This window comes from Kogia breviceps, chromosome 8, assembly GCF_026419965.1.
Source record: "Kogia breviceps isolate mKogBre1 chromosome 8, mKogBre1 haplotype 1, whole genome shotgun sequence".
In the NCBI taxonomy this organism is placed as follows: Eukaryota; Metazoa; Chordata; class Mammalia; order Artiodactyla; family Physeteridae; genus Kogia; species Kogia breviceps.
Window position 1 is genome coordinate 90,508,383 of NC_081317.1, and position 24,978 is coordinate 90,533,360.

At 42.6% G+C, this 24,978-nt stretch overlaps 2 protein-coding genes across 3 annotated transcripts in view; one reads left to right on the plus strand and one right to left on the minus strand.

The window, feature by feature from the left end:
* Positions 1 to 355: 355 nt before the first annotated feature.
* EXOSC3 (exosome component 3) lies at positions 356 to 6,212 on the minus strand. The gene is made up of 4 exons (XM_059073279.2): positions 5,673 to 6,212; positions 4,774 to 4,923; positions 1,880 to 2,031; positions 356 to 794 (listed from the first exon to the last, which is right to left on the minus strand). The coding sequence occupies exons 1-4, from the start codon at positions 5,994 to 5,996 to the stop codon at positions 593 to 595; spliced, it is 828 nt and encodes a 275-aa protein (XP_058929262.1). The 5' UTR covers positions 5,997 to 6,212; the 3' UTR covers positions 356 to 592.
* Positions 6,213 to 14,405: 8,193 nt separating this feature from the next.
* The window catches only part of DCAF10 (DDB1 and CUL4 associated factor 10), a 46,815-nt gene continuing 36,242 nt past the window's right edge, over positions 14,406 to 24,978 (plus strand). Inside the window, exon 1 of one of the 2 annotated variants that reach the window (XM_059073249.2) lies at positions 14,406 to 15,050. In XM_059073249.2, coding sequence (XP_058929232.1) covers positions 14,500 to 15,050 — 551 coding nt within the window. In that variant the 5' untranslated portion in view covers positions 14,406 to 14,499. The remainder of the gene's footprint in view (positions 15,051 to 24,978) is intronic. The other variant, XM_067039738.1, reaches the window with a different exon arrangement.

Consider the following 24,978-nt stretch of genomic DNA (forward strand, 5'->3'; position numbering starts at 1 on the left):
TAGGTGAGAATGTAGGCCAAGTTAAAGTCTGTGCCTCAGTTTCTTCAACTGGGAGGTTAAGTACCTTTGCAGTTAACTAAGACTAAATGAATCAATCCATGCAGAACACTTTTGGAACAATACTTGATACGTGGTAAACACACAATAATTGTTAGCTGTTACATACTCACCCATTAAACAATAGTATTACAGGTGGTTTTTGTTTGCTTTATATTTTCTACGTAGTCTACATTTTCTTTGGTGAACATGTTTTACCATATCAGAAAATAACTTATTTTAATGCTTACTTCCAGTTTATTATAGAAGCTGCACTCTAGCAAAACTAAGGGAGTTAACATCAAATAAACCGTAACAGTAACTTTTCGTAAACTTTATTGTAAAAAACAAAAAACTGCATTATTTATAATGATTTGTCTCACCCACATGATGAGTGGCAGCCAGTAACTTTTTAATAAAAATATTTTATATAAGACTCTAATAAGACATCTTGTCTTCTGAAGAGTTAATGGGGAGAGGTTCACCTAAGAAACATTCCCCCCAGGAAAACCCAGAGTCTCTTGGCTCAACTGACCCATAAAAAAGCCCACATAGATCAACTTTCTGCCAATCTGGAGAAGATTTGTTTTCTTTGATCTGCTGTCATGTGTTCACAAGCTTCTAAAATATTTGCCAAAATCAAAGTCTGCTGAATGGTTTTTGCCTTAACCCATATTCTTCCATTCATTCCAAATACTATCTCCAGTGGGTAGAGTTTTCCCACTTCTTGTAGGATTTCACAGTCTGGAGCTAGCAGCCTGGTGAGGAAGAAAGAAAATGAAACTTAATAAAGTGGCAGGGTGTGACCTGACTTTCCTTTAGAAGTCTCCTTTTCTGAGCAGTTCTCCACAGTTATTCAGAGCTCCACCAACATCATCCCAAGAACAAGGCACATGACAGTGTTTGCTGCCCTCTTTCTTCCAAGAAGCTTACCACAGGTCACAACGGTGGAATATCCTCTACAAAGAAATCAAACTCCCTATGTCACCAACTTTACAAAAAATGTATAAAGTTCTTCCTCCACATTGTCAGAGCACCTTAATTCTAGACTTTCAAACTGTAGCTTTTTTATTGTCTATGGTGCTAAGAGAACACTTTAACCTTATTTTCCTTACCATGTAAGTTATTCCTTGGTATTAAATTCAATACTTGGAGAGGAGTGTTGACTCTTTCAAAACATAAAGTTGCTGCTTGGTTAATAACATACTTTTTTAATGTCTTGAACTAATTCTGCAGATCTGCAGAATAAGTAGCAAAGAGATATGCAAGATAGCTCTGAACTTCAGTGGCTCTAGGAGTAAAGTCCTTTAATAGGGCATAGCTCTGGGTAGGTAACGGTCTAAACTTAACAAAGAGAATCTGCTTCTGGGAACTATTAAATCTACCAGGACAGAAAAGAAGGAGCTTTCTGTGAATGTCTGTATAAGCTTGAGGATCATGTCAGCCTAGCTTCATTTGGCTTCCATTATAAAAGAAATTTGATGATTTTGTACAATAGTAAATTGCACCTGTATACAAGTGACTAAGAAGTGGGGGAAGGCCACTTTTCACATTTGGTCTGAGTATATCAGCTATAAGGAACAACTAACCTTCCAGCAGAGAAATCCAGACTCCATATCAACACAGAAACTATAACGCCAAATACATCCGAATTTTATATATTCACATTGAGAAGATAGGACTAAATGCATGAGTTTACTACTGTGCTAAAATGGATACTGATTTTTAACTTTGAGGAGCTATACCAATTGTTATGAAGAACCTAAATCCCACAGGTAAGTCAGCTTTCTAAGAAGGTATAATATAAAAGACAACAGACAAGCCAGAAGGCATCAGGACTTACCTTCTAATTAAGCCCAAAGTCACTTTAAAAAGCAGACCATCCTGTCCAATCACACCCATTCCATTGGCTCGTCCACAGCTGTCAATACAGACCATCTCTGGTTCCATATCTTTATTAGCAACCACAAACTGGCCATAGATGAGATCTCCAACCTACAATGATAATTAAAAAACAGTTCATTTCCTCTCAGCAAACCATGCCATAGGTGCTGTTGTTGGTTCTTCTCCATAGGCAGCAATGCCAGCCACCTGCAGTTCTGTGGATAAATGACTGACTATGCTCCAGGATTCTCAATCACTCTGGAGTTGTGCCTTAAAAGAAGGCACAATTAACGCATGTACACCCTCCCTTCCCACACCAGAAAAATCCCCAGACTGGGAGCCATCTCAAAGCCAGAGAATAGGACTTCCCTGGTGGCACAGTGGTTAAGAATCCACCTGCCAATGCAGGGGACATGGGTTCGAGCCCTGGGCGAGGAAGATCCCACATGCCACAGAGCAACTAAGCCCGTGCGCCACAACTACTGAGCCTGCGCTCTAGAGCCCCTGCGCCACAACTATTGAAGCCCGCGTGCCTAGAGCCCATGCTCCGCAACAAGAGAAGCCACCACAATGAGAAGCCCGCAAAGCACAATGAAGAGCAGCCCCCACTCGCCGCAACTGGACAAAGCCCGCGCACAGCAACGAAGACCCAACGCAACCAAAAGTAAATAAACAAATAAATAATTGACTTAAAAAAAAAAAAAAAAGCCAGAGAATACCCTCTGGGGTTACACTGTAAAATACAGCAGCCACTACCCACATGTAGTTATGTAAACTTACATTTAAATTAATTAAAACTATATATTTAAAATTCAGTTTCTCAGTTGCATTAGCCACATTTCAAATGCTCAGCAGCCATGTGTGGCTAATGGCTACTACAATAGTCAGTGCATATGTAAAACAGCATCATCACAAAAAATTCTATTACACAGCACTGCTTTAAAGAATTACAGAAACCCCTGGCATGCAAATTATTCAAAGCAAAATGGAACACTGGTAATTCAGTGACATTTCTCCATGCAAGATTTACTTTAGGGGCTTCCCTGGTGGCGCAGTGGTTAAGAATCCGCCTGCCAATGAAGGGAACATGGGCTTGAGCCCTGGTCCGGGAAGATCCCACATGCCACGGAGCAACTAAGCCCATGCGCCACAACTACTGAGCCTGTGCTCTAGAGCCCGCGTGCCACAACTACTGAAGCCCGCGCACCTAGAGCCCGTGTTCTGCAACGAGAAGCCACCGCAATGAGAAGCCTGCACACCGCAACGAAGAGTAGCCCCCACTCGCCGCAACTAGAAAGCCCGCGTCAACGAAGACCCAATGTAGCCAAAAATAAATATAAATAAATAAATTTTAAAAATATTTTACTTTAAAAACTTCAAAGAGTTGAACTTCAAAATGACAAAACTAAGGAAATGGGAGAGTAAACTTGTTCTGTTAAGTACCTATTATTGTTAGTTCCTCAAGGAACTAGAGGAACAAAACATTCTCTACCTTTAGAAGCATTTGGTTTCAGAGGGCCGTAGGGATGTACGTATAAACAACAAACTTCACTCAAGGCTGAATCTAGTAAATAAGAAAAGTGACTGAAAATTAGGGATGTTTTTACAGAGGTGGTGGTGCTCAGCCTGGGTCTTGAAAGACAAGCATGTATTCCACAGGCTAAGAAGGGGAAAGAGTAATCCAAGCAGAGGGAACAGAATGAGCAAAGGTACAAGGGCAGGAAATTATGAATTCAGTAGCGCTCTCAAATAGTTTGGTGTGGTTCAGGCAGGGCCACATGTAGGATATAATTACAGATGAGGGAAGACCTCTGGAGCATAATGCCAAGGAAACATGTAGGCTTTGAAGAACTTTTTTTTTTTTTGAGAAAGGGGTGTGTGAGGCTGTCAGCTCTTAAAAGGAGGAGCAAAAGTGTACAGGCAGGCTTTACTAAGGAGGTCAGTGACTAAATCCAATCAAGGGACAGCTAAGGCCTGCACTTGCAAAGTGGAAATAAAGGGGTGGACGGGGAAGATCAGAGAGACTCAAAAAGGATCAGTAAGATAAAGCAACTAAAGACACAAGAGGGCTTCCCTGGTGGCGCAGTGGTTGAGAGTACACCCGCTGACGCAGGGGACATGGGTTCGTGCCCCGGTCCGGGAAGATCCCACATGCTGCGGAGCAGCTGGGCCCGTGAGCCATGGCCACTGAGCCTGTGCGTCCGGAGCCTGTACTCCACAACAGGAGAGGCCACAACAGTGAGAGGCCCGCGTACCGCAAAAAAAAAAAAAAAAAAAAGACACAAGAGAGGTGAGTGAGCAAGGGCAAAGAAACCACCAAATTTCTGGCTTGCCTGGATGAACAGGAAGAGTATGGCCATGCTACCTGAAAAGCCCAAATTGAAAACTTGAGGTAACAAGACTGCTCCTTTGTCAGCTGCAAAAAGGGATTGTTGGGAAACAGTGATGTGACTGAAGCTGTGAAATGCCAGTCCTAGGACCCAAATCCAAGACAGATGGATGGCTGATATGGCAATTTCCACCACTCTTCTCTCCTTCCTCTCTGAGCCTATGGCTTACTTCCTTTTCTGGTGTATATGGACATAACAAATAACAGAGAGAACACATATAACCTTCCAACTCAGTAGAGATGAAAACATCCAACAACATAGCAAATGTAAAATAAGTATGTGGTTCCGGTCCCAGAGCTGGAGCATCTGAAGGAACTCCTGAAGTCTGGAGTGATTACACAGATCCTCCGAGATTATCCTATACAACTACAGAAACAGGATCATTCCGGTAGCCTTCTGGATATTTGAGTGTTTAGGGAACGGATATTTCTCTTACTTTTGAAACCAAAGGTCCTGTCATTACCTGCACATTTGGTCTGTTTCTTTTAGTTGCACCTTCAAATGCCAAGTAAGACAAAGAAGCTGGCTCACTCCCTCCAACATCCACTTTGAATATATCTCCAGACTTAGCTGTCACTATGCCAATCACATGGTCTCCTTTCACTGGAACATACTACAAAAGAAAACAGAATGAGAGCACAACCACAAATGACAATCATTTTTAAGACATCTTCAGCAAGTCTTTAGTGGTTACTTTATGTTTGTCATTGTAAATATTTAGAAAATATTTTGAAATCCATGTTTACAAATCAATAAAAATCTTACAACAAACTTGATTATGTCACTTTCAGTAAAAGAAAAACAATCACATGATAAACTCTCGCGTTTCCAGCTTCTAACAGTCTGTTCATTTAAGTCACTATCCCCTACCTCTTCTGTATTCTTATCAGAAACTCCCTAGCTTCTGTTTGCATATGAGTCCAGTGACACAGGGACTTCCTTACAACCAAGGAAGGCCATTCCATTGTCAGACAATTTTTTCGTATGTGAAAGTTCTTATTTATTCTAAGAGAAATTGAGCTCCCCGTGACATCTATTCATTAAGCCTGGCTCTTTGGGACCCCGAAAGACAAGCCTGCTTCTCCCTGACCTATGGGGTTTTGAAGACAATAACCATGTCTCACAGCCCTTATCCCCTTACATGCCAAGATTCCCAGACTCCTTTCTCTCCTGGTCGCCCGTCTCGGACCACGTCCCAGTTGTTCACGGTCCCTCTAAAGGAGATGCAAAGGTAAGCACAGGACTACGGTGGCTCTTGGCTAGCCTTAACAGAGGAGGGCTCCAGGGCCGCTTCCGTGCTTCTTCCGAAGAGTATTCCCAGCCCTCTCCCGGCCGTACAACCCCCCTGGAGTCCCAGCTCACCCGCTTCTGCTGCGAGTCCACCCAGTAAACGCCACCTTCGTTGCCACTACCGGACTCCTTGTGACGGAGGCGGCCGCACTTGGTGACCAGCAGCCGGTTGCCGCAGCGCCGCAAGCCCGGGCCGCACACCACGCGCCTCCGGGAGCGCGCCCCGGCGTTCAGGCGCAGCGGTCGTTCCCCTGTGCCTCCTGGGCCTTCTCCATCCTCCTGTTCCGGCAGCACCAGCTCCTCACCCGGGAGCACCACCTGCTCTAGAACCGCACGCGCCGCCCGAGCCCTGTAGCCCGCCAGGGATTCCGCAACTACAGCCGCCGCCGCAGCCATAGCGGGCGTCACCACACAGTTTCCCGTTTCCGGCTCCGCGTCCAATCGCCAGCCCGCCCCAGGCTTTCCGTTTCCGGCAGCACAGGCCTGTGGGATTTGAACCTGTTTGTGAAGTCGGATAGTTCTCGGCCGGTGGGTTCCCTCAAGGTGGCTATGATTGTGTCTTTAGCCGGCCGCCTGTCCTGCAGTCTGTCTGCAGGTCCGCAGGAGAAACGCGCAGCTTGACTCAGTCGCGGAGTCCCCCCCTTCCGGTGTCTCGGATCGCACAGTGGGATACAAGACGCCGCCACTTTTCTTTCCGTGGGAACCTTGGGAAGTTAGCAGAGGGCCTTCAGGAGTTGGCTCTTTCTTCTGACTCCGGCCTCAGAAGGACTGCTGACCTTTTGCCAGGAAAAGTATTATCTTTTTCAGTGGGAAACTTGTATCTATCCACATTGTGGAAGACACAGGAAAGAATCAAAAGAAAATGAAACGTGTTAAGTCTTGCCGCCCCGTTTGTCTCCCTTGCTAGGCTGTCAGCTAGTTCTCATTCTTGGTAGCGCAGGTTCTGGCACGAAATAGATAATACCTGGTGAATGAATGAATGTTAACATTTTGATGTGCGTTTCTCCCTAGGCTTCCCCCCCGCAAATATGTATATATCACATGCATATTTCCACATAACTGAGCTACCCCTACATGGCCTGGGAAAATCAGTAACTGCAGTTAAATTCTTGGTGCCGCTGGTGCACGCTTTAGTTGCCTATGTGAGAAGCAGCTGAATTGCAAATCAGCACGTCAGGTCTGCCCTTCTGACTTTCAGGGCTCTCACTTGAAATCACAGTTTCATCTGTCAACTGGCACCTCCAATTAGCACTCGGTCAGATAATCCAGTAGGAGTTGGAGTTCCTGGGGACTGGAAGGGCTTGGCTCTGACCGATGGCTTTTAGCTGTCCTCCATTTCTTCTGCCCATCTCTGAGGTATCTGCTTCCAACCTTAATTTTTAGATTTTTAGGATGTTTAAGACAGACGATCTCTAACATACCCTCGAAATTCTGTAAGATGCTGCTGAGCCAACTGAATAAGATAATAGAGGCCAACTGAAGTGTAACTTTTGTTGTTTTGCAGTCAGATTATCGCAGGAGCTGTTCTTGGTCGGTTACCTTTGCAGAAAGGATGGCATAGATTCTTTTTCTCTCCTCCTCACTCCAACCCACTTCCAGAGGGTCTGGATCCAGCAGGTATTCGGTGACCAAGACGACCTTGATCACGGCTGACCCAAGGCCATGCCTGTATGATACTCAATGACGTCGGGTCTGGGCCAGACAGGTCAGGAAATGATCCCTGGATTGTCCCTCAGGCACCCCCACGTCAATAGAGGAGTCTCTGTCAGAAACTCGGCCCAAACCTGGCTGAGGAGGCCTATCAAGGGCACTTCGGTGTGGGCAGCACGTGGGCATCCGTCTGGCTCATTCCCAAGTCCACAGATGAAATTAGAGGCCTGGAGAAGAGTAGTCACCTGAGACCTGAAGCTCAGGCCTGGAGGGGTTGGGTTGAAAGCATCTCGCCGGCGGTGCCCTACGCGGCAGGCCCAGAGGGCTGGTCACGTGGGAAGGCCACCTGGCCTTCACGCCGCCGCGTGCCGCCCTGTCAGTGCTTTGCCGCCTTGGCGTTGTGCGGCCAATGGTGAATGAGCGCGCATGGCCGAGGCCAGGGTGGCGGGCAGGCCCGGGGATGCAGAAGTCCGTTCACGTGCAAGTGGCTGGAAGCCAAGACCACAAGCAAGTGTGCCGAGACCGGCTCCGAGCCGCAGACCCGGACTGAGGTAGCGCGCCGGTGCGGTGTTGGGGTCCGATTGGGCCGCGGTTGCGAAGTTCGCGTTTCGGAACGGCATGTGCAGCCTTTTCTTGCTGTGAAAGTGGCTGCTGCGACTGGGGAATGCCGATGAAGCCCGGGCCAGTGCAGTCGGCGGTGCGCCTTCCAGCATCAAGGTCGCGCCTTGCTTTCGGCCATAGCGTGGGGTCTTCCCAGCAGATCCGTCCTGGTGGATTAGGACCGCTTCTTCTTTGGGGGGGCTTGACGGCCTGGAGCCAGTACAGCAGCAGCGGTGCTGCCCTCAACTGCCTCTGGGATACATACACCTTACCATTTCTCAGTATTTCCCTCAGGGAAATGACCGAATTGCCCTTCGGAGAGGTTGGGCCGGACTACGGCCTTCTGGACTCTTTCCCAAAACTTCCTCTTTAGAAATCTGTGCTACTTGAGAAGTTGGAAAAGTGGTATCTCTTGGTTCCTTTTCTTTGTTGACTGGTGAAGTCTGTAACTTTGAATCAACAAGACTAATTGAGCTTTTGCTCTGAGCCAGAAATTCAGCTGAATCACCGTCCATGCCCTGGGGGAGTTCACTGTCACCACATGAAAATACCAAGTGTTAGGTGTCTGTAACAACCTGATTAGGGTGTCAGCCCTGAGAATACAAAGGATGAAATGTTTGCCTCTATGTGGGAGGAAGGCAGGAGTCAAGATAGGTGTCCTGAAGGAAGTAGTATTTGAATGAATCTTTAAATTCTTTTAGTTCACTGGATTCTAAAAATTACAAGTGAACTGCATGCTGATTTTCTTTTTGTAAATTTATTTATTTATCTATTTATTTTTGGCTGCGTTGGGTCTTTGTTGCTGCGCCCAGGCTTTCTCTAGTTGTGGTGAGCGAGGGTTACTCTTCGTTGTGGTCCGCAGGCTTCTCATTGCGGTGGCTTTTTTTTTAAAACATCTTTATTGGAGTATAATTGCTTTACAATGATGTGTTAGTTTCTGCTTTATAACAAAGTGAATCAGTTATACATATACATATGTTCCCATATCTCTTACCTCTTGTGTCTCCCTCCCTCCCACCCTCCCTATCCCAGCCCTCTAGGTGGTCACAAAGCACTGAGCTGATCTCCCTGTGCTATGCGGCTGCTTCCCACTAGCTATCTGTTTTACGTTTGGTAGTGTATATATGTCCATGCCACTCTCTCACTTTGTCACAGCTTACCCTTCCCCCTCCACATATCCTCAAGTCCATTCTCTAGAAGGTCTGTGTCTTTATTCCCGTCTTGCCCCTAGGTTCTTCATGACCTTTTTTTTTCTTAGATTCCATATATATGTGTTAGCATACAGTATTTGTTTTTCCCTTTCTGACTTACTTCACTCTGTATGACAGACTGTGGGTCTATCCACCTCACTACAAATAACTCAATTTCGTTTCTTTTTATGGCTGAGTAATATTCCATTGCATATATGTGCCACATCTTTATCCATTCATGTCGATGGACACTTAGGTTGCTTCCATGTACTGGCTATTGTAAATAGAGCTGCAATGAACATTTTGGTACATAACTCTTTTTGAATTATGGTTTTCTCAGAGTATATGCCCAGTAGTGGGATTGTGGGGTCGTATGGTAGTTCTATTTTTAGTTTTTTAAGGAACCTCCATACTGTTCTCCATAGTGGCTGTATCAATTTACATTCCCACCAACAGTGCAAGAGCGTTCCCTTTTCTCCACACCCTCTCCAGCATTTATTGTTTGTAGATTTTGGGTTTTTTTTTGTGGTACATGGGCCTCTTGCTGTTGTGGCCTCTCCCATTGCGGAGCACAGGCTCCGGACGCACAGGCTCAGCGGCCATGGCTCACGGGCCCAGCCACTCCGCGGCATGTGGGATCTTTCCAGACCAGGGCACGAACCCATGTCCCCTGCATAGGCAGGTGGACTCTCAACCACTGCGCCACCAGGGAAGCCCGTTTGTAGATTTTTTGATGATGGCCATTCTGACTGGTGTGAGATGTATCTCATTGTAGTTTTGATTTGCATTTCTCTAATAATTAAGGATGTTGAGCATTCTTTCATGTGTTTGTTGGCAATCTGTATATCTTCTTTGGAGAAATGTCTATTTAGGGCTTCGCCCATTTTTTGATTGGGCTGTTTTTTGATATTGAGCTGCATGAACTGCTTATAAATTTTGGAGATTAATCCTTTGTCAGTTGCTTCATTTGCAAATATTTTCTCCCATTCTGAGGGTTGTCTTTTGGTCTTGTTTATGGTTTCCTTTGCTGTGCAAAAGCTTTTAAGTTTCATTAGGTCCCATTTGTTTATTTTTGTTTTTATTTCCATTTCTCTAGGAGGTGGGTCAAAAAGGATCTTGCTGTGATTTATGTCATAGTGTTCTGCCTATGTTTTCCTCTAAGAATTTGATAGTGTCTGGTCTTACATTTAGATCTTTAATCCATTTTGAGTTTATTTTTGTGTATGGTGTTAGGGAGTGTTCTAATTTCATACTTTTACATGTACCTGTCCAGTTTTCCCAGCACCACTTATTGAAGAGGCTGTCTTTTCTCCACTGTATACTCTTGCCTCCTTTATCAAAGATAAGGTGACCACATGTGCGTGGGTTTATCTCTGGGCTTTCTATCCTGTTCCATTGATCTATATTTCTGTTTTTGTGCCAATACCATACTGTCTTGATTACTGTAGCTTTGTAGTATAGTCCGAAGTCGGGGAGCCTGATTCCTCCAGCTCCGTTTTTCGTTCTCAAGATTGCTTTGGTTATTTGGGGTCTTTTGTGTTTCCATACAAACTGTGAAATTTTTTGTTCTAGTTCTGTGAAAAATGCCAGTGGTAGTTTGATAGGGATTGCATTGAATCTGTAGATTGCTTTGGATAGTAGTGTCATTTTCACAATGTTGATTCTTCCAATCCAAGAACATGGTATATCTCTCCGTCTATTTGTATCATCTTTAATTTCTTGCATCAGTGTCTTATAATTTTCTGCATACAGGTCTTTTGTCTCCTTAGGTAGGTTTATTCCTAGATTTTTTATTCTTTTTGTTGCAGTGGTAAATGGGAGTGTTTTCTTAATTTCATTTTCAGATTCAGTCTTCCTATCCCCCAGCCTTCCCTCCTGACCCCACCTGAGGGGAGACCTTGAAAATTGTTCCCTGAGGGCCTCTGTTGCCAGCCAGAAGCTAAACGAGATAGGTGCATCATCCCCTTTTCCCTGCTGAGATCCTCCTGCTTACTCTCCAGATCTTTGCTCATCCGGGATTAGTCTTTCAAGCATTGTCTCCCTAATGACCATAAGATATACTGTCACACCATGGTTTGCTGAACTATTCTTCTTATTTTTAGGTGGTTAATGGTTTCCAGTATTTTGCTTCAGCAAGGGTAATGATTATTAGTATAGTCATTGGAATCAAATACACTTGGATTCATATCCCAGCTCTGTCACTCTCTAGCTGTGTGAACTTGGGTAAGTGTGTGACCTCTCTGAGCTTCAGTTTCTTTGCCAATAAAATGGGGAGTGATAAAAAGCATTGCTTCCTAGGATTTTTACAATAATTACATGAGATAGTGAATGAAGCATTGAGTACATGCTTAGCACATATTCATTGCTTAAATATCAGCTATTAATTTTGCAAATATTGTGTCTTGTTTAGGATTAAGTGGGGACAAAGGGATAATTATCTAAGCTTCACTTTTCTCATACAAAATGGTTGGTATTTGGGGGTCCTTATGTATTAAGAGTCTCTGAGTCTTGTTTCTGAGGTTTTTGATGCAATGAGTGTTTAGACGAGAAAGAAGTAGTTGGAGTGAGCAAAGAAGATTTCCCGGCAGAGCTAGAGTTCCAGGTTTGCATTATATTGAACTTGACCAAGATACTTACCTGTCTGGCAAGTTTATTTTGCCCTGACTTTGCCTCTTTAATCTTGGGTTTTTTCATTAATGCTTATTTTGTTAGGTCTTCTGTTTTATTGGCTGTATTGTGCTGGACAGAGATTCTGCTTCTGTGTGTTTTCTTGCACATCTGTGTGAACTGGAGAAATTCTGACCTCCCTGCCCAGGAAAAAGCAATGCTGGAATTTGTACTTGCTGTTTCCCGAGCTGATGACATAACAGATGACCATTTCAAAAAGCTCGAGGTGCATAGATTCAACCAAGAAGAAGCCTGGAATATAGCTGCAATTTCAGCTTTTTATGCCATGTCCAACTGCCTTGCTCATTTTGTCAATCTTGTTCCCAACAAAGAATTCTATTTGATGGGCAGAACCAATGATGTCAAAGACATCAGGAGTGAACCTGCTGCTCCCAAAGTATAAAAGCCTAAACAGAAAGGCCAGTGTTTACATTTCCAGCACATTGCATTATAAGACACCAGTTGGGAAGTAATTTTTTTAAATGTCTAGTCAATGGATAGGGAAGAAAGTAAATAAATTTGTTCCCTGCCTGCTTGATGAGATAGATCCTAAGGGACATGTGATATGTGGGCCTCGGGGAAACCTTATACTTTTTTACTTTTGTTGTGATCTGAAAGGAGCATCAGGGACAACGGAGTTCAGAGGATGCTTTAGGCATTTCTGATGAACTGATATCTGTGAATTTCAGCAATTGAAGTTGAACATATTTTAGCTTTTAAAAATAGTGTTACATAGAAATTGGTCTATATAGACTGTGGTTTGAAATCAATTCTGTGTTAACATGGTGGTATATAAAGGCTCTGAAAGGCAGTGGGTAAATAGAAGCAGGCACCCAGGTGTTCTATCTTTAGTGCCTTCTCCATTAACCTCCAGTGATTTTTGTTTAAATCATGGTTATCTCAATAGAATTTTAGTCCTTACGTAGTTTATCCTTATTTTAGGTTTTAGTAAAAATTACGTGGAACAAGAGGGTGCTCATATTTTAAGCAGAAGTGTAAGAAAAAACCGACCCTGACATTACTAAGCGACTCGTTCTGCATGTTACAACCACCACTGCCTTAAGTGTGTGGCTGTCTTAACTTTTCAGGAGTCATTTTCATTATCTAACTGATAGAGGTACATGCAAACTTACAAAATGTTTTTGTTTCCACTGGACTTCTTTAGATTCTCTAAATTGCCAGGGAATAGTTCTTAATCAGTTTGAGGGTGATAGTGAGTTAATTTTGATTTGCCTGAACTGTGAAACCTGGTTATCTTGAGACAGCACAACTCTTGTTGCAGAGCTTGTGTTTTTCTGTTGGAACTATATCTTAAATACCTTGGAATATGTAACCTTTTAAAACTGACTTTTAAGGGGAGGAGGCAGGGGCATAAAAAAGAAAAAAAGGAAAAAAATTGAGTTTTATTTTACTTATTGAGAAAGTTAATAGCATTGGTGAATATATCATGGTCAAGGTTTTATACACCAAAATAATTTTAGCCGTTGGCCATAACTCAGGAATCAAGTAGAGGGGCCTTTATTAAGTATTTGTTGTAGCCAGAAGTTGTAGGTCACTAAGGGACATTATTTGTTAATTATAAAACAGACCTCTACCCCTAACATGGGGAATATCTCCAGAGTAATGGCTGCCTTGATCTTCTCTGAACACTGGCCACTTGCTTCTTGCCATTTTTCAGTCAGCTCATGGACAGGAGAGTTGAATAACTACTAACTTTGCTGGTGGGAGGGACTGCTGAATGTTCAGCCCTCTCTGAATCTCATTCCTTTACTTCTGAGATCTTTCGGACTATCCTAAACAGTCACCAAATGGGAGCTTTCTACAACTCAGGTCTTGATCAAGGCCTAGAAGGGTTGTCAGTTCTTATACCTACCTCTTCATATACCTCAGGCTTCCCTTCATTGAAGACTCTCCTTCCCTCCCCAAGAAACACACCAGTTCATTAATCTTTTTCTGCAAATAAGTCCTATGTATTTATCTCCAACAGCAGTGGTGAAGGGCCTTGCATCTGTTATGCCCTCCATGCCCTGCTTGGCAGAGGTAAGCAGGACTGATGGTGGGCTCTATTGCTTGTAAGGCTGAATTGATTCAGGTCTTCAGTTCCCCTCAGTGACTCCTGACTGGATATATGTCCCTTCCTGCAGAGAGGAAGGCTTTGGCCTTGATAAAGTCTTGACCTAGTAGGTCAAGTAGCTGGGAGTTGGGCAGAGCTCCAGCGCACCAGTAAGCCCCATTTTCCAGGCACTGTAGAAACCAGGGCTTTTTAGTGCAGAAGTTAACCTGAGTCCCTAGATTCCCAGGCTGTGTAGGCAGCACACCATGCTACCTACTATGCGTGAGCAGCCCATAATATGGTCATTTCTTACCTTCGCTGGTCTCAGTGTAGAGATGATTATGTAAACAGTACATAATCATACCCAGCCTCTTGGACTGACTAGTCAGGCCCTGTCATTCCCAAGGACACAGCCTGGTCACTGACAACCACATACTGACAATGTCGCAAGCGGTGCCCAGATGCTAACGTTACTCCATGCAGCCCAGACCCTGGGCATCCTCAGTTGCGCGCCCACGCAGCTAGTCACTCCAGACCTCCAACGCTCCGGGATGCGGTACCCACAGTCGGGCGGTGTCCCCGCTTTCTTGGTCCCCAGCGGATGATGGCCGAGAGGCTGCTCGCGTTTCCCAGCCGGTGGGGTTAGGCCGCCGCACGCCGGAAGTGGCGGCTGGGGCGGGAGCGCTGAGGTGTCGGCGGGCGGGGCAGCAGCCAGGAGCCGGGGGTCGGGGCGTTGGTCATGTTTCCCTTCGGGCCCGGTAGCCCCGGAGGGGACAGTGTGGCCGGAGCCGGGGCTGAGGAGCCAGCACCCCACGCGACACAGGCGGCAGCTGCCGGGCCGCTCCCTTCTTCGCCCCCGTCGCTACAGCAGGGGCCTGACGCAGCCCCTCCACCGTCGCCTTGCGGGAGCCCTCGCCGCCCCTGCGCCACTTCGCAGCCCCAGGCTGGGCGCGCGGGGGAGCTTCGGCCGCCTGGAGCCTTAAAGTCCTCAGCCGCTTCCGCCCAGGGAGAGCAGTCACCGCCCTCCCCGCTGCGCCGGCAACCCGGGCCTGACTGCAGGGCCGGGAGCCGGGGCCGGCACTGCCTCAGCGCCCGCCTGGGCGGCCCTGGCGCCCGGCTCTTCGGGTGGCTGAGAGAGCGCAGCCTGGGTCGCGGGCTGTTCGTGGATCCGGCGCGAGATAATTTCCGCACCATGACTAACCTCTATGGTTCCATCCATCCCGCGGACTCGGTGTACCTCAGCACCCGCACCCATGGGGCCGTCTTCAACCTCGAATACTCGCCCGACGGGTAAGCGCGGCCCCTCGGAGGGCGGGGACCCGCCTCCGCGTGGCGCGGCTGCCGGTGGGCGGCTGGCTGCCCGGGGCCGGCTCGCTCGGCCCGGGCCGGGGTTTGCGAGTCCGTTTGGGGCGGCCGGCCTTCGTGCCCCTGGCTCTTTATGAAGCGCTCTGTCGCTATTGCAGGCTCCGTCCGGCCCTTGGAGGTAGGCGAGCCCGGGACTGGTTTGCTACCCTTCAGGACCGGCGCTCTGTGAAGGAGAAGTGCCAAAAGTCCCCCGACAGGTCTGTCAGAGCCAGTCCAGAGCTAGGGTTTGCTGGCACACCGTAGATGCTCAATAAGTACACTTTGAATAAATGCCCGTTCTTTCCCTGTCACACTAGGCTTGTGTTTTTCCCACCTAAGCTTGGTCAAGGGTACGGAGCCTGCAGACTCCCTGTTCCCTGTGCTGACTTGCCCTGAGGGGACAAGTGCGCGGTCCGTCGTTCCTTTGCTCCAGTAAGATACTAAGACACTGCAGAGAGGTATGTTGTGATGTGCGACATCTGTGAAGTTCCTGGCTAGACTACATTCTTCTGTTAAGGGTATCCAGCCTTTCTCCTGGCTGACTAAAATTTCATGTTTGGCCTCGGTTTACTTTGGGCTATGGAGAATTTTCAAAGTGATATATGTATGTATGTATATATATATATTTACTGAACGAGGTAGTTTATTACTCAAAGGGTGAGAATACTCAGGATATGACGTTAAATTTATGAGCGCAGTCAAATTTCAAATTAATTGTGTACATGTGCACATACATGAGGAAAAGAAGCTTTTTTCTCTGAGAAAGTGGGTAAAGCTAGATTGTGTTTTTCTCTTTGCAGTAACTGAGGAACAAGGGCAGAGCGTGGTTAAGGTGACTCAAAAGAAAAGAGGAATACAATTCAACTAACAAATAGAGGATTAGTCTTCAAGGAAGACATACAGGGTTCTCAGAAATTTGGCCAAGATCAAGTATAGAATATTATTCTAATTAGAATAGAAATTTCAGGTAAGGAAAGGACGATTAACTTAATCTAAGTTGTAACTGTAAAGCTCACCAAGTTCACATGGTTAGCACATAGGAAAAAGAGGATTTGAACTCAGACAGTCTAACTCCAAAGAGTTCTTCACTGTACTAATACCAAATTACATAGATAATTACCTTAAGAATTAGCATTTTCCTACCTGAAGATTAATTTAAAATCTATTATAACAAGTATATTCTAACATTAAATATGGCATGTTCGTCTATTTTGAATACTTGTACTGTTAATCTTAAAATACCACTTTTTCAATAGGGAGTTGCTTTTCAATTTTCTGTAGCAATGAAAAACATAATTTACAATTCTCATAAATATATAAATTGGCACTTATTATTCTGGAGCATTGAGGGAAGAAAACATCTGTTTCCCTCATTGGCTCAGAAGCAGCCACTAAAATAAAAAGCTATAACTTCCAAGATGTTCGCTTTCCTGCTGACATTAGTGAGGCTGGGGCACCAAGCATGGAGTACACCAGAGCCGTTTCAGCTTCTGCTTTCAGGAGAACATAAAATGGTAAATACAAAAGGACCATATCATTAGGGAAAACACTTTATTTCCAAGTTTCTAAAATAGTATTAAAACAATAAGGGAAAAATGCAAATTATAAAGTAGTATGATGGCACATCAATCACAACTTCCTAACAAGCCCTTTCAACATTCAGTGCTAATTGCTGAAACACTGAAATAAAGTGATGTTTCAATTATTTGGTTTTAAACAATGATAGGTTTAAGATTCACCTGATAAAAAACCATCCACACCAATATAATAGCATATCATAAGATAATTGGCTAACAGTTTTTGCAAATGGCAGTTGTTAACATATTTCTTCCACACATATAAATGTTGTGCTGAGGAGGGGAGTAAGATGTTCTTTTCTACCTTTCTTTTATGATGGGTTGTAGAAGCATCCATCTCTTCCTCTCCTATATTATCAATTTGTGAAGTTGGACTACAATTCATTCTCTCCTCTTCTTGCCTCTGGAGTCTGTCTGCTACAGCCTGGATAGCTTCTGTCCATTCTTCCCTTTCCTCTAGAGTGTCTATATGAAATGTTCTATTAACAGTGGTCCACTGGAGACATCTGATAATAAATGTGTTTGGCTTTGGTCATTCTGTTTTCATTAACTGGCATTTTGCTACTGAAAAGTTGTTGAGGGAATAAGGTAAATCCACATCTTGGGGTTTCTCTTTATATCCTATGAAGGAGCCATCTGTCTTCAAAAGGAAATATCTTGGCCTCCAGTTTTTTATATATTCCCCCCTCTTCTGAACCCAGCTTTCTTTCACAGTGGTAACATCACTCATGATGGTGCCCCTCTGAGCCCCCAACTTGGAGAAAAAGTACTTTGTGATACCACCTTTGAGGTTTGGATTCTCTGCTGCTGCTGCCCTTCCCACTCTCTAGTGATGACTCAGCCTCCAAAGGCAGCAGCTTCCTGCAGCTGCTCTGTGTGTGTGAGGGGGGTGTGGAGGGGGTAGGGCAGGCAGCAGGCTGCAGGGGAGGGAGGGAGGGAGCTGGCTGGGCCGTGGAGCTGGAGCGGGAGGCTCAAAGTGATACATATTTTTTTAAACTTTGTTTTGTGAGTACAGGAACAAGTTCAACAGCAATCAAAGAAAAAATTTACACATGGTTCCACCATGAGAGGACATAGATAATACAACTCTTACCCCATCAAGGCCTCTGGATTCTTAGTCATTTGCTTAGCTGTTCATTATCTCATTCATTCATTCCCTCCGTCATTCAGCAAATATTGGGTTGGCCAAAAAGTGCCTTCTGTTTTCACCAAGATCTTTATTGAACAACATAGTCATCCTTTTGTTCCACTATCTTCTGCCATTTTTCAGGCAACTTCATAATTCCATCTTCCCAAAACTTTTTATCTTTTTGAGCAAAGAACTGTCCAGGTGCCTTTTACAGTCTTCCAGGGAATTGAAATTTTTTCCATTAAGAGAATTTTGTAAAGACCTAAATAAATGGAAATCTGAAGCTGCAATATCTGGTGAAAACGGCAGATAAATCAGAACTTCCCAGCCAAGCTGTTAACAGTTTTTGCCTGGCCATCAAAGAAACATGCAGTCTTGCGTTATCCTGATGGAAGATTATGCATTTTCTGTCGACTAATTCTGGACACTTTTCGTCGAGTGATGCTTACAGTTGGTCTAACTGGGAGCAGTACTTGTTGGAATTAATCATTTGGGTTTTTTGGAAGGAGCTCATAATGGAGGACTCCCTTCCAATCCCACCATATACACAACATAACCTTCTTCGGATGAAGACCAGCCTTTGGTGTGGTTGGTGGTGGTTCATTTCACTCGTCCCACGATCTCTTCCGTTCCACATTATTGTACAGTATCCACTTTTCATTGCCCGTCACAATTCATTTTAAAAATGGAACGTTTTGGACTTCCCTGGTGGCACAGTGGTTGAGAATCGCCTGCCGATGCAGGGACACGGTTTCGTGTCCCGGTCCGGGAAGATCCCACATGCCATGGAGCGGCTGGGCCCGTGAGCCATGGCCGCTGAGCCTGTGCGTCCGGAGCCTGTGCTTCGCAACGGGAGAGGCCACAACAGTGAGAGGCCCGCGTACCACAAAAAAAAAAAAAAAGAACGTTTTCATTACGTTTAAGTAGAGAATAACATGCAGAAATATGGTGAAGAAGGGGTTTTTTTTGCTTAACTTATGTGGAACACAAACATTAAAGCGATTCACATAACCAAGCCGGTGTAAATGATTTTCAGTGCTTGATTTGGATATTTTGAGTATGTCGGCTATCTCCCGCATGGTATAACGTTGACTATTCTCAATTGATGTCTCAATTTGATTGCCATCAACTTCAACTGATCTACCCAACCATGGAACATCGTCCAGCAAGAAATCTCCAGCATGAAACTTTGCAAACCACTTTTGACACGTTTGATCAGTCACAGCGCCTTCTCCATACACTGCACAAATCTTTTTTTGCCTTTCAGTTGTGTTTTTACCTTTCTTGAAATAATAAGGCATAATATGCCGAAAATGTTGCTTTTTTCTTCCGTCTTCAATAATAAAATGGCTACACAGAAGTTCACCAATTTTGATAAGTTTTTTAAAAATACACACTGATATGACAGCTGCCACATACAATCTAACAAAATTGTTTTGAATGAAGTTAAAGACACCTAAGGGCTACTAGAGCCATTTTACAGAAAAAGCTGAACGAACCTTCTGGCCAACCCAATATTTGTTGAGCACTTGCTGTGCTCCAGAGGAAGAGGTGGCAGTGGTGAGCAAACCAGCTAATGGCACCACTTTCATTGGTCTTGGGACCTATTGGTTCAACTAGACATTAATAACCATACTAAGTAATTTCTTAATGTATATTTACAAATTGTGATACAGGCTTGAAAGAATCTGTTGTGGACTAGAGTTTTCAAGGTTTCCCTGAGAAAGTGACACTTGACCTAGATTGGAAAAATGAGTAGAAGATAAATTAGTCAAGATAGTGTTTGGAAGGGGATAGAAATACTTTAGATGGAGGAACTGGTATGTCAAAGGACCTGTGGTTGGAGGAGCAGCGTGTCATGTTAGAGAAGCTGAAAGAAGATAGGTTAACAAAGTAAAAAACTGTGCTAAAGAAAGACATAAAATGTGCTAACAAAGGAGCAAAGCAACAGAATCTGGAATCACTGAGCGAGTACACCCTGTTTCCTTTCACTGTTGCAAATGCTTTTTCTTAATCACACTCAGTTCTGGGATATCTGCGGTTTCTCCCTATAGCAGTTGACTTGTAACAGTGATTGTGCACCTGAATACAGAGAAAATTGGTGAGGGGAGAAACTATTTTGCTGAAGTTTATCCATGGAACCTCCTCTCCCCACTTCCTTCCTCAAGCCCTATTCCTAAAGCTTCTCCCAAAATACCAGGGGTCTATTCCTCATAACCCTTCAGTTCCTCTCTTCAACATATCCCAGTTCCTCTCCTCCCAACCTCCGGCCTTCAGAAGTAGCTGTTTGTACTCTGTGGAGGTGGGATTTTAGGTAGAGTGTGAGAGGGATAGAATGAGTTATGAAGAAGGAATTCTCATTGCCAGGGCTTCCCTGGTGGCACAGTGGTTGAGAATCCACCTGCCAATGCAGGGGACATGGGTTTGTGCCTCGGTCTGGGAAGATCCCACATGCCGCGCGGCAGCTGGGCCCGTGAGCCATGGCTGCTGAGCCTGTGCATCTGGAACCTGTGCTCCGCAACAGGAGAAGCCACAGCAGTGAGAGGCCCACATACCGCAAAAAAAAAAGAGAGAGAGAGAGATTGGACTCATTGCCAGTGCTATTAGAATGAGGAGTATATTACTGATAGTTCTTGTTTGAATCTGGGCTACATTTTCCTATAGTAACATTTTTGTAAAAGGTGGTTAGGTACTCTAGTACTTAAAATAATTTGATAATGTGTAATTATGCAATTAATATGTACTTACTTTAGAAAATGTAGGCAGTAAATGAACTAAAAGAAGCTAAATATCATTTATGATCCCAGAGATTGAATGGCTATCTAAGGAAATTTTTTCCTTGTATATATTTATTTTATTTATTTAAATTTTTTTTTTTTTTTTTTTTGTCACACTGTGCAGCTTGTGGTATCTTAGTTCCCTGACCAGGGATTGAACCCAGGCCATGGCAGTGAAAGTGCCGAGTCCTAACCATTGGACCGCCAGGGAACTCCCTGTGTATGTTTATTTTAACATAAAGATAGAAACAACTATTTTGTAGACTGCTTTTTTTCACATATTGCAAATTATTTATGGTAATGAATATATTTCTACATTATTTAAAATTTTTCATTAGTTTAAATAAACAGATTTATGTATGCCCATGGTAAGTCCCTAGAATGAGTCAAAGGTTATGAAGATTTTGGATACCTATTATTAAATTGCCCTCTGTCAAGACTGTACCAATTCTTATTCCTATCAGTCCCATATGAAAGTGCTTGTCTTCCCATACCCTTGCCAACATTGCACATTGCCATACTTTTTCATTTATGTCAAGGTGGTAGGTGAAAATGGTTCAGTGTTTTAATTTTTTAGTCTTTTGACTTCATCTACTAATATACCTCAGATTTTTATAGGAGTTAAAATGGTTTTATATAAAATGACATACTGTGTTAAATGAAATGATTTCTCATATCCTTCAGTCATATATGAGTTAAATCAGCTTACTGGATACCGTAACCACTGTCACAAGGACTTCTCAGTACAAAAAGAAGAGGTGATACAGAAGGTAAGAATTAAAATTATGAATTCAATAGAGACCAGACTAGAATTTGGCACTTAAAAAAATAAAAAAGAAAAAAAAAAGAAAGGATACATGGACTAGAAGGTAATTTCTAAAGAATTCCAAAAATGTTTTAAGCAATAGCAACACTGTCAATATAAATCTGTCAACTCCTAAAATGACATTTTGAAAAAAGAAATATGTGAATAGATAATATGGGGCTTTCTTAGGCTATCCTCTATGAGAACACATTAGGCACTGCTGTAGAGAAAATTAGTGTATTGGAAAATAGAAGTGAAGAAGTTATCCAAAATGCAGACAAGAGAGACAGAGACTGAAAATATGAAGGAGGCTTAGTGACATGAAGTGTAGAGAGAAAATGCATATCATGTACTTGGTCAGTTCCTAAAGAAAATGAGATAGATAACAGGGTAAAACAAACTTGAAGCAATAATAGCTGAGAGCTTTCCAGAATTGAAGAAAGTTACCAAACCATGATTTAAGCCCAGCACACCCCAAGCAGGAATTCTCCCTAGCCATGTAGTGAAACTTCAGGACAACAAATATAAAATCATAAAAGCTAGAGAAAAAAACCTTCAAAGGAGTAACTATGTGAGTGAAAGCCAATTAGTCATCAATAATCATGTAAATTAGAAGACAGTCGTGATTATTTTTTACTAGGCTGGAAAAAACTGCCAATCTAGATGTCTGTACCTAGCAAAGATAGGTTCTTTGTTCTTGGCAAGAACAAAGATGAAATAAATAGATATGCACCCAGTCACAACTGTAAGGTCAGAGATATTAGAAGGAATGAAGAACAAAGGAAGAGGAAAATTTGTATGTAAAATTAAATCTGATTTTCTCTTTTGGGATTAACTAAGATGTAGCTAAAATAGTAGACAACAATAGCATATAAATTATGAAGGGATGCTCTAAATTCCTTTTTGCTTTTTTTTGAGGGAGAATTGTGATATATTAACTTTAGGCTTTAATGTGTGTGTACCACCAAAAGACAAGTAAATATATTATTTCCAGATTAGTAGAAGAAAAAATTTTGGAATGAGAAGAAAAAATTCCAAAAGAAGTAAGGAAAGGGAAAGGAGAAAAAAGTAGAAAAGGTATAACAAAAAGCACAAAGAATGGCTGAAAATAAATCCAAATATTATTAATTATAATATAGAAGTACTAGTACTTCTTGTACATAGGATAGAGAGGATATATCAAACACATTCTAGAAGGATAGAGAAAGACATATCAAACACATTCTAAACAAAAGAAAGCTGGTGAGCTATATTAATATACAAAATAGGCTTTAAGGCAAAAAAAAAAATTACTAGAGCTAGAAGGTTACTTCATAATGATAATAGCTCAATTCACCTGGAAGATAAAACAGTTCTGAAATTGAGGTTTTTTAATTTATATATGTCAAAAATTGATAACTTCAAGTAGAAAAGAGAAAAATTTATCATCATAGGGGATGATCTTAATACACATCATAGCATACCTCAGTTAAACAGGCAGACACAAACATAAGGGTACACAAGATAGAAACAGCACCACTTAAAATCTTGCTCTAAAGGGCACGTATAGAATACTGCATTCAGGCCTGATATTCAGCTAGTACACATTGGTTCAGCTGTACCAGTTAAAATATTAATATATATCCATGGTGGTTGAGTAGTTAGTTACTGCCCCAAGCTCACTGAGTGCCTTCCTAGTGCTTAAACACCTTCCATAGGATCTCCCAGAGTAACCCATTATATAGCAACTAAAGATTTAAGAACTGGCACAGCAAGCTGCCAAGAAAGATCTTACTAGAGAGCTTTAGCATCCACTCTGAGCTCTCCCCATGCCAGGTATCCTCCCCCCCACAAAAAAAATCCATAGGCAAATGCTGAGTGACCATTTGGCTCCCCTTAGTGTGGTGCTGCCTGCCTTTCTCACACATTCTCCCAGTCATTCTCACATGGTGATTTGTGGGAACTGCAGCCTCTGGGGAGATCCAGAGAGATGAAAGGAGCAGTCAGATGAGAGTAATGGCACTACTGCAGGCACCATCCAAACATTAATTCTCTTGGCAAAGTGTGCATGCCCATTGCAGGATACAATCCATGGCAGGTAAATGAGGTCTATGAGGATGGTTTATGGATGAATGACACCTGGGATGTACTTACCTAATTTTACTATCCTTAATGAATTTCACCTTTATTTAGTGGGATAAGTTTGCCAAAAGCCACTGAATACATGCCCACCATGGACATTAATAACACTCTATTAATGAACTTGACTGCCAATATAAGTAGTCTCTTTACTAGAAACATTTAGTTGAGAGAACTGAGAAGCTGAAAAGTTGTGAAACACAAAGGATTTGTATTCTGTTTTATGCTGTTAACTGCTGTATTACATTATGTCTCATTTGGGCTGAGGGATTAGGTTTGATATCATTAAATATGATGTATCAATAAATTATTTTGTGACTTAGTTATTAATATAATTGAATATAAAAATTAACAGCAAGCATTATAAGGGCCCCAAAATTTTTAATATACTTACTGTTAACTGCAGCAAAAGCTGAAAAGAGAATTCAGCTCCCATTAACAATTCTGTTGCTATTAAGAGTGATTTTTTTAAAATTATCAAGTCTACAGGTTACATGATGACTACCTATTTATGAGAAATTTTTAAAAATTGAAGTATAGTTGATTTACAATATTGTGTTAGTTTCAGGTGTACAGAAAAGTGATTCAGTTATATATATTTTTTCAGATTTTTTTCCATTATAGGTTGTTACAATATATTAAATATAATTCCCTGTGCTATATAGTAAATTCTTGTTGCTTATCTGTTTTTCGTATCTGTCAATCCCATACTCCTTCTTTATCCTTCCCTCCTTCCCTTTCCCCTTTGGTAACCATAAGTGTGTTGTATATGAATGACTACTAGTCCTGTTTAATGTGGAAATTCTTGGAGGGGCTTTATGCAATTTCCTGTGGCAGTGCATGGTTCAGACAAAGGCATCTGGGTCAAAAAAACGATTATGGCTACAATTTCCAAAAATTAATAAATGATTGGGAATTACTAGAATAATTTGATGAACAATTTGAGTTAGAACTAATACCACTTGGCAAGCATTTTTATAACCTATAGGTTTAATTTTTTAATGTTTTAAAATTTTTATTCATGTTAATTTATATTACTATTGAATATTTAATATTTTTTTGAATATCACATTTGACTATATGTAACAGCTGCCTCATGGGTTTTTTTTTGCAAACATACAAGGGTGATTTAAAAATTGCTCTCCTGTAAGGCCACATATTTCAAAAGATTATCATTAAGTAGTTTCTCAGTATAATGTGATTGCTAGAAATTAGTAACAAAAAGATAACTAGAAAAACCTCATGTATTTTCAAGTTAAGAAACATTTATAAGTCAAAGTAGAAATGATAATGGAAATTAGAAATATTTAGAACTAAATGATAATGAAAGTACCACGGCGCAAAAGTTGTGGGATATAAGTAAATCCTCACTTAGTAGGAAAATTATAATCTTTAATAAACTAGAAAGGAAGACAAGGAAAATTAGTTAGCTAAGTATCCATCTCAAGAAATAGTAAAAATAATGAAG